The 10,614-nt window shown below is 35.2% G+C and overlaps 1 protein-coding gene across 4 annotated transcripts; it reads right to left on the reverse strand.

The window, feature by feature from the left end:
* LOC18792337 (BAG-associated GRAM protein 1) lies at positions 21-10,614 on the reverse strand. 4 transcript variants are annotated; one of them, XM_020554433.1, is made up of 15 exons: positions 10,224-10,614; positions 8,436-8,477; positions 8,194-8,291; positions 7,985-8,060; positions 7,410-7,538; positions 7,252-7,298; positions 6,518-6,647; positions 6,263-6,379; positions 5,069-5,098; positions 4,830-4,929; positions 2,846-2,952; positions 2,159-2,296; positions 1,976-2,080; positions 1,471-1,617; positions 21-1,259 (listed from the first exon to the last, which is right to left on the reverse strand). In XM_020554433.1, the coding sequence occupies exons 1-15, from the start codon at positions 10,410-10,412 to the stop codon at positions 1,146-1,148; spliced, it is 1,569 nt and encodes a 522-aa protein (XP_020410022.1). In that variant the 5' UTR covers positions 10,413-10,614; the 3' UTR covers positions 21-1,145. The 4 variants fall into 4 exon arrangements, with proteins under 4 accessions (XP_020410022.1, XP_020410023.1, XP_020410021.1 ...); XM_020554434.1 differs by having other exon boundaries at positions 6,518-6,641; positions 8,436-8,483; XM_020554432.1 differs by having other exon boundaries at positions 8,436-8,483.

Consider the following 10,614-nt stretch of genomic DNA (forward strand, 5'->3'; position numbering starts at 1 on the left):
GCTCACAAGTTAATACTGGATTAAGCTGACACAAAGAATTGCCATGAAATTGCATCAGATGAAATCTGATAAGACTACTTATTTCATGATTTTCATCCAATTTTCTTATAGCCAAACGTAAATTTTTAGATGGCTGACAGTCAAAAAAATAATTCCAATTCAATGAACTGAATTTGTACTGAAACAAGGAAACAAAATACAATTTAATTAGGATCCACATGCTCCATATAATTGAGAAGCCCCCCAAAAGTGAGTTTTTGCTTGGATTGTGAGCCATGGGAAGGTTAACACATGTGACATGATTCAGAGGAGGCCTATGTCCTCTGCCTTTGCCATCAGTGATGCTCTCTCTGCAAAAGCAGCTCAGAGTCGATTGGTCATCTTTTCCTGCATTGCCTGGTGACCTTTAATCTGTGGTTGTGTTTGTTTAGGGAGTTTGATATCAGCTGGGTGCTATCCAAAGACTGCTCACCTTTTTATCGGAGAGATAAACTTCCAGGAAAAGGACAGGGAAAGGACAGAAAGCTAAGGTGCTTTGGGGCTGCTCTGTTTTGGCTGTCTTATGGGTGGTTTGGTTGGAAAGTAATAGATCTAATTTTGATAACCATGCTCGTCGTGAAGGTGAGGAGTTATGGGAGAAAGTCAGAGTATGGTCTTCACTTTGGGCTTCGACTTCGTCAGAATTTAGAGATCTTTCTTTTAGGTTTATTTGACTTGATTGGAAAGCTGCCCTTCTTTTGCTTTCCAGGCTAAGTCTGTCCTTTCAGGCTTACTGTGTTGGTGCCTTGGGGATTGTTTTGCTCTCTATGTTGTTTCTTCTTTTTCTGTGCTGTTTGTAGTGGTCTCCTTGACCACTCTTGTTTTTATTGTTCTCTGCAATATAATTTCCTTTCTTCTTAAAAAAAAAAAGAAGTGCAGGTTTCTAGAATATAGGTTGAGCACCTTAACTAAGGAACATGGACAGAAAATAAACAAACTGATGGAAGTCCACAAAATTATCATCTGTACCAAAACTTCCCAAGTGCTAGTAATGTAACTCATTAGGTTTTTCTTCCTTGGTTTAACAATAAACTGAAGACATCGTTATTTTGTCAAATAAGAAGGATAAAATCATATCACGAATTCTAACACATACCAATCTCAAATCAGGATCCAGAAGATATTACATCTGAAAAGCAAAAAAGCATCATCAATGTATTGCATACCTCGAAGTAAGACCCGAATGGAACATCATGAGCCTGCTGCACTGTCTCAAACACCTAAAACAATGAGCAAAATCTGAGAAAATAAGAAATATAAAACATAAAAAAATAAAAAGATAGCAAAGAACTTCAGAACAAAAAATAAAAGGAAATTTAAAATAACTAATGAAAGAACAAATAATGTTACTACAAAGAATATTACTACATTTCGAAAATCTAACACTAGAAACAACACAATGAAAGAAGGGGCAGGCAAAAGTCACTGCACCAGTGTTTTCTTGTCTGGTGATAAAACAGCATGCTGCCATTCTGTCATGGCTGTATCTGGGGGGCACATGGGACTGTTACAAATGCACCTGAATGTTATTTCTCTGAGTTGACCATCATATTCATCTGCGGGATGCCACTGTCCAATCTGAAAATATAACAAACAAGAAATTTTATTTTATTTCGATAGGGAAACAAGATTTTAATAGTAAAAAGTACACAGGACAGACAAGATGCCCATCTTAGATTCTTAGAAAATAGAACAGTATTTTATTAAGATTTTATCAACAAATGAAATTTCAGATTAGAAGTCAAAAAACACTATTCTCCTAGGTTGAAAGAACTACACAGTACCACTAATTATCCTACATGATTACTAGCCAGGAAACCATCAGAATCAAATATTGGGATTAGGAAAGAAAAGCTTGCAACCAAGACCCCGCACATAAATTCACAAAATTCCGATATGTAATCAACATGCACTATTTAAAATAAAAGGTACTTACAACAAGATTAGTGTCTTTTCGTGCTGAACGATACTCATGTAAATAATTTGAACCATCACTCAACAACAAATTGAAGAACTTCTCAGCTGTGCATGGGAAAACATCCTGGAAGAAACACTGTTTATTAATAACTGATTAACATACCTGATATAATGGTGGAAAACAAACTAAAATGATGCATACATTATATATACTAGTTATCACTTCTTCCTTGATAAAAGCTGGAAGCTTTCCAGTTTTGGGGATGATATCTTCAGGAATCTTAGCCTGACTTCCTTTTACAGAACTGCTATGTGCACGCAGTGCTGACGCTGCCTTTTCCTATATACCAGAGAGTACATATCAAAAGAAAATAAAAATAAAAAATTCTCCATCCAACCATTTCAAGCAATGTAGAGGGAAAGAATCAGCAAGTTAACGCATGATGGATAAATAAAAGGGGGAGATTCACATTTTAAAAATCAATAACAGATGTAAAACAGGCAAAGCCAGGATTCAATGAGAGTGGAATTGCTTCTAAGATTTAAATACAAATGTTGAAAGAATGCACGTGCAAACTTGATATTGTAAATGCAAAAGCCGCTGAAATTGATCTTGTGAACGCTAAAGCCACAGAATTTCAGTGGCCCCATCAGGATGCTTCTGTCACACTATATCAAAAGAACACAAGAAAGATCCTTGTTTTTTACTACATCAACATTTTCATGATTATAATAATTGGTGATATAAAATTAACATGATTGAGTTATAAAGTTCAGTTCTGTCAAAGCTAGATCAGGCTCCAGCTCTCTCTAGTAGATAAAACATGAGTGAACTTCAAAAACATTAACCCAGGTAGACAACAAAACTCATGAAATACACGGTATCAACCTTCTTCTCAGCTTCTAACATTGCATGGTAATTCTTTTCTGTGCGATGGAGACCTCTAAATGCATGATTCCTGTTCCAAAATGATGCAAATTTATATCTCACTCTACCTGAAAATGGCAAGGCGATAAAACCACAAAACACGCATTAACAGGTAAATTCATCTTAATGATTTTTCCCAAGAGTACTCCAAATAAATATGCTCATACAGTAAAAAATAAAAAGAAAGACTAAAGAACATAAAAACCATAACTCATATGGAAAAACAAGTCAATATAAAAGCCCATACATAAGACATCAACCATAGAATGTGCATTTACTTTGTACTAGAGACACCAAACGAAACACTTGTGAATAAGTCTGATTCAATGCAAGTCATACGAACAAAAATTTATCCAGGAAAGACACCAATGGGGAAAAACAAGAAAAAAGATTTAACAAAATTAGAATACACTGCAAAGCTTACATGCAATCAAGAAACTGGAAGAGGCACTTTTACAGAAGCTTCATGCAACTCAGGTCTAATGAGAGGATCTTATGATATGATTCAATATTTATAAGAAGCTGAAATGAGAAATATTGAAGATTAGAAACAAAATTCACAATTTAGACACGACCAATAAATCAAAGCACTGTTCTCCCATCTGCACTCTGAACAAGTACATTACCTAAACTCATTTTAAATGATCAATGGTCAGAATAAAAAAGAATCCACAATAGATTCAAAAAACAACATTAAAACTTGAAAACCAGCAGTTCAATGAAAATGCACAAGAAGAATTCACCATCAAAAAGCCAACTTACTGTCAGGACATACAGAACGAAACAAAAATTTAGCATTTGTATGAGAAATAAAAAACACTCTTGAGAAATTCAAATTAATGCAACACCCATATACCAACTTATGCAGACAACTAAAAGTTTGTTTATAAATTTTATAAAAAAAAACTTGCTTAAAGATCATCTTGTTCACAGTCCACTTCAGTCATTATTGAGTCCTCATTTTGGTTTATCTATATTAGTAAGTGGTCAGGTTTATATTTTATAAGCTATATTGACTATAACTCGAAAAGGGAATTTTTGTACTATCCAGATTTGTTAATTGGCTATAGTTGTGGCCGTTGGTTTTGTTCGTTTACTATGTCTATATTATGGCCTTTTAGGTTATCTTCCTCTTTTCCTCTCTAAGTATCAAGTAGCCTTCCCAAAGCCCCTAAATACCTCCGTGAGTGGTCCTACGCCACCAGCATTACGCCTAATTAGAAGACAAGCACATAATGCTTGGCAATATTCAACTCTGAAACGAACCCACCCACCGTTGTGCAACTGGTAATTAGCACAAGTTGTTTTTGTTTTTTGGTTAAACGATAAGATGAAATTTTATTTCTTAAGAGGTGCTGTGCAGCAAAGTGGACAAGTAATCTACCAGGAATAGAAGAGGAAAGTGGTCCAGTCATCAACATGTTACCTGTAGGTTTTAGTGGTCCAGTGCCTATGGCTAATAAGTTAAGAGTCAAAAGAAAACAAATTGTTGGAGAAACTTAAGATAACCTTTCCACCTTAGGTTGGCCCAAACTCAGCCCATAGACAATCATAAAAGACATTGTGAGCTTGGGCTAAAAGATCTGATACGATACCCAGATTAACTTGGACATAGAGCTATACAAAGCAGGCTGAGCTCCAATAGGCTCTATTAACTCAACCTAGCTAGCCGGCCCAATTCAACCTTACAGATCCGGAAAAAAGACAAACAAGAAGAAATAAAATGAAATGCAGCGCTGAAGTTCCATATCCTAGTTGTTTGTTTGCGAAGAGCTCTATATTCTATTTTGGTAAAACAGTACAGATACAGCACATAGTCTATAGAATAACAGAAACAAAGTTTGAAAATGCTGTTAAACGTAAGCTCGCATTTTGAAGCTCGTCTAAAACAAAGACTAAAAGTAAAAAAAGTCCCTATTAAAAGTGTTTAGAACTAATCACTGACCGTCAGGACTCCCCAAAGGAGGCACACCATGCCCACCAGCACCCATGCGAAGTATAATTGTTATAGCAGGATTAATGAATGCATGCTGACTCCTCCGAATCTTTAACAATAAATTCCACAGGATTAAGCATTGCAAATTAATCAACCCTGTAACCTTAGAGAGAGAATATATATATATATATAGACACAGAGAGAGAGAGAGAGAGAGAGAGAGAGAGAGAGAGAGAGAGAGAGAGCACCTCATCAATATCACCAAATGGTATGATGACCTGTCAAAAGTGAAAAAAAGCACATGATATTAGAAATTCTAAATGACATTTAAAGGTTACCATCATACATCTACCAAAAAATTTAAATAAAAAAAAACAATAAATCAATCCAATGACATGCAATAAAACAATATGCCACTGATGTTTTTAAGGGGTATACCTTTTTGAGATTGTGAGTCAAGAAATCCAAAGAACATAGTCTATTACAAAAAAAAAAATTCAAATAGATTAAAGTTATGATATTTCAAAGTTGATTAAAAAAGAAAATTATAAATATGCCACTGATTTTTTAACCAACTTTAAAATATCATAACTTTCTTCCTAAACGTCTAACTATCCATAAATTTTGAAGTTGGAAAGCACTTGTTGAGATAAGTAAAACAATATCCATGATGAATTTAAAGGGGTCAATGATACTTTGCACCCCTGTGGTTTGGGGTAAGTGACAGTTTGGTCTTTGTCTTTTAAAATTGACAATAACCCTACAAATCCATACAGTAGGCCCTTTTACAGTCAAACCGTCAAGCCAACCTTTGTTTTTTGACTTAGCACTCAACCCATTGTTTTGCTTATTTGAACGCCAGATCAATGAAACATGGATTAAGGGATGCCATTGGACAACAAATACAAACGTTTCTCAAAGAAAACTTAACCTTCTAGACACAGAAAGGGATGAAAAATGGCTCACGTGGTGGCATCAATCTAACATCCATATAACCAAAAAATCATGCCACCGATTGCCCCACAAAAATAGGAGCTAACCTGATAGTTTGACAGACGAACTGACTAATGGCATAACAATTCGTAAATTTAAGGTTATTTTCCCAATTTTTAAAAGATATGGACCAAACTGTTGCAGACCCTAATCCTAATTCCTTATTATATTTTCCCAAATTTAAAGACTAATAAGATCCTGTGAAATCTAAAGCATTTATGTAGGATGGTTGTTAAGAGTCAAAATTACTTTATCATGCAATATGTTGAACTGCTAATAAATGTTAAAGACAAGGACGGTAATATGAAGATATGAGTATGACAAAACAGTGAAAACTATAATCAATTAGGAGCACTGTCAAACTTTTTAAATTAGTCTCTCATGATTCAAAAAGAAACAATGTCTTATGATATTGGCTTAAACTTGATAGAAAATAACAATAGCCTAACCTTCATTTGCTTAGAAAACACATTAGAGTGGAAGCAAATGTGCCATGCAGAGACATACATACGGCCATGATACAAGAATGACCTCTCAAGTGCACATGAATAACTATGTTCCACAACCTGAAACAGATACTATATTAGTCCCACGACTGGAACAACTAGACATAATTAAACGAACAATCATGTACATGTACAATAGATATATGTCATTAAGAGTTTCACATATAAACATTGCCAAACACGTTCCACTCAACTCACCTCATCTGGAAGTAGATTAAATATAGTTTGGAGAGGGCCTGGCTTTTGATGAACCACTGTAGGCCCTTGTTTATCTGAAGGTACCCTTCTTCGAGGATTAGCTCCAGCATAGCCATTCATAGCCCTACCACTAATTGCATGGTAATTAGGACATATTAATAAGGGTGCTGATTTTCCCACTCCCCTTTTGTCCGCTTACACTCCCTTTTAATGGTAATTACAAAAGTATTAAAAAAAACAAAAGGGAGTGTAAGTGGGCAAGAGGAGTGGGAAAATCAGCTCCCATTAATAATACCAATTAAAGAAATTATATTAACGATCACAACCATAACATAAAAAAAATATATATATATATTTTAATCCAGTGCCTACTCTCGTGACTCAACCAGGCATGCATAGAAAAAAAAGGAAAAAGAAAAAGAAAGAGAGCTGTCTTAGTGTAAGAAGGGTGTAGTCCCATCATGTGCAGCGAAGGGAAAAGTAAAACTGTTAAAGCATGATTGGAATCAAATATTTAATATCATCATATCATACAAACAGAAAATCACATGAAATGAAACACAGTGAAATATATTTATTTCTAGGATTGATATAAAAAGGGAAAATATATGATTATGAAATCCGCACAAGCATCGCTAGTGATGACTTCAACTTATGACTTTACAGGCATAGGATAATGGCTCCAAAGATAAACTGAAAGAAAATGTTAGAAAGATATAAACTAAAAAGACTACCTTGAAGAATTCACAGGCAGTTTTATTGTTTTTATGTGGAGACACACCTGACAAGACAAAACAAGATTCTAATTGATTTGTACAAGGATAGTGATCATAGAAATAACCATACAAATGATAAAACTAAACCCAAAAAGGTAATATGCAGAAAGAACTACCTGCCCCGATGAGCTATCCAATGTATACCATACTGCACCTGTTTGACCCTCACTTTCAACTGGAACAGTCACTGAACCAAGAACAGTGCTTTTCCATATTATATCCCAGTCATATATTGTCACATTAATCTGCAAGGGCAAACGGAAAATACATCAGTTTAATAAACCAATCCTACATAAATAAATCAACTAGGTCATTAATCTGCAGAGACAACATACAATGAAACTATAAGGCCTCAAAAGGACAAGAAACATTGGTTCATTAGTTTTAACAGAAATGCAGGGAGCACAGAAATTACAGCACCAGGTAAGCCTTACAAACATTACATTACAACCAGGTTTCCTGTATAGCTTATTGGAAAAATAAAGATATATTATATGTAAGGTTGAACCTAGTTTATCAATAAAAAAATAATAAATAAAAGAAAAAAGGAAACCAACACAAGATGTAGAACTTTAAACTTCAGTTGATTCAGTAAAAAAAATTATTTGAAAAATGCATTTGTCATTATTGAACCTCACAATTACATTCTTGACAGTGCCAACAGATAAAAATTACAAAACATGATAGGTACCTTGACAGGAAGCTCATCAACAGAAAAATTAAACTCCTCTCCCCACATAGGATTTCTCGAACCAGGGACCATTGAACTGCACCAGCAACAAAAGTAAATAAAACCTTCTCATGAAATGTAAGAAATACATACACACATATATTTATCTGTCTATTTTTAACCATAATTAAGTAAAAAGTGGCAAACAAAGAGAACCAGAATCAGGTAACCTGAATCGCTTTTCTGTTCCACAAGTGATCATAGCATAGGGATCCGACGTGCCATTTAAGTTTGCACCAATGAGATTCTTAGCAGCCAACAGTTCCAGCTGGAAAGTAGTGCACCATCTCATAATAAATAAATAAATAACATTATGCAAACAACAAAATACATAAATAAGGAAACAACTCCAATTATTATATCCAGGTCTTCATCTATTCAAGCAACCACCCCAGAATCAATCATGCTATACCTTGATTAAATATGCAGAACTGTTTTGAAGATCTCCTTTCAACTGGATCTACAAAATAAGTGCAGAACTGCATGTCAAACAAGTTAAAAATTATTCAAGGAAACAGGCTGCATATGAAAATGCATCTTGCGACATTAATGGATGCCCAACAACAATGTGTGAAGACAGCATGTATACAATTAAGATAGACAAAATATCATTTTGGTCGCTCACCACCTCATGATCAACATAAGTAACCCTCAAAAGATTTCTTTAGATTATTAATTAGCCTTTCCGCACAACACAGAATCTAACGGTATCCGAAACAAGTGTAGGAAGGCAGACTTAGTTTCCAATTTTGTTGTTTGTCAAGAACAATTCTTTATCACCCACAATTTCAGGAGCTACTCTTGTGGGGTTAATGCTACTTCATATGGTAAACTTCCTTCTGTTTTTTCTTTTTTTGTTTGGAAAATAGAGTAACTATTAAAAAAAGGACTCCAAAAGCAGTTATTACATGAAGGGAATTACTAAATTCTTTTATTCATGATTTATCCACAAACTCAATAACGTATTTCCCAGACTCTTACTGACTTTGCATCAAGGACAATGATAACCATAAATGCAGAAATTAGATAATAATGCTAAACAACAGCAACAACAAAAGTCCAAATTTCAACAAGAAGAAAAATCTGATAATGATGTTGTGTCTGTTGCATGGAATTAAGGCCAAGAATGAGCTTTAGCATTTTATAATAATGCATTGCACGTTTGGTAAGTGCAAATTACTCTGCATTTGACTTTTTACATAGGTATCCAAAACCCAAAAATGAAGGTTATGTGTTCCCAAGGGAAGGGGTTAATTTCCTAAACCCATCCCTGGTGTTAACCACAAATCAAAATAACAATTATGCCCTTCTATTTGTTTTTCCAAAAAGTAAAACACTGCTGTCTGAAAGGGGCTCGCTTCTTCAAGCTCTGCGGTATCTTTATAAACACAGTTCTATTCCCCGCATTTCAAACACTGGAATACAATGCTAGATCCCCTCGGTTTCACTTAACACCACCAAAGAATTGGTTTTAGGATTCCTAAAATATTAATTTCTGAAACACACGCACCCAATAGAAAGGAAAGATTAGAAATGACTTCAGCTGACCTCGTTTTATCACAAAGATGGCATTAATTACTACAAACACCGACAAATATGCATTAAAAATATTAGAACAAAGTTAACCAAACTTCATTGTTTCTATATGCCAAAAGAAGAACTTTGGATAGAAAACCAAAGAAACAAAAATCAAGAACTGGTCTACTACCATAGACGATAATCATGGAAAGCAGAAACCAATTGACATAACTATAAGCAAGAAAGAACCAAACCTGACAATCTTTCAAAATATATCAAAATAACTATTGCAAATAGGGGGGGGGGGGGGGGGGGGGGGGGGGGAATTTCATGCATAAAAATTTATAAGGACCGAATTGACCCTGTCTTTATCATCAAAACCCAATAAAACTCACACAAAAAAGAACAAACAAAACAACAAGAAAGCTTGCGCTGGCCTTCAATGAAGAACGGTACTGGAAGTATTGAAGTAAGTATTCAGCTTTTTAACCCAAAAAAAAAAAGAAAACAAAGTTCATTTACTGAGTTGACCTTGACTTTATCATCTAGTTCCAGAATATGAAGCTACACAATTCACAAGCATACTACCCACCCAAAAGAAAACACTATAAACATACCACAGAAGGTTCGAAATTTGATAATCAAAATCAAAGTAAAGAGAAAATCAAATTAGCGGATTGACCTTGTCTTTGTCATCAATGGCATCTCCGAAAGCACCAGAATTGTCCACAACTGGGCGATCAGCATATCCACCTCCGCCGCCCCTGTACGTGAAGAACCAGTAAGCGAAGATCACGAAGACGGAGGCAGCCACTGCGACCTCGATCTCCCATAAGGACGGGACCAGGAAATCCAACGACACCGTTTCCATGATGGCGTTGGGGCTTTGGAAATCCGAGTGCAATTGAATCAGAAATTAAACGGTCTTCCAAGGGTTTCAAGTAACAGGTGTTTAGGGTTTTCAGGGTTTGGGAAACCCATGCGCGAGGAGTTGAATTTGTAGATGACCAGCATTCCAGAGAGAATTTTTCTAGAGCGAGAGAGTCAAAGTTGGACCGTTGGGCGTTCTCTGT

The sequence above is a fragment of the Prunus persica genome, chromosome G1 (genome assembly GCF_000346465.2).
Source record: "Prunus persica cultivar Lovell chromosome G1, Prunus_persica_NCBIv2, whole genome shotgun sequence".
NCBI classification, from domain to species: domain Eukaryota; kingdom Viridiplantae; phylum Streptophyta; class Magnoliopsida; order Rosales; family Rosaceae; genus Prunus; species Prunus persica.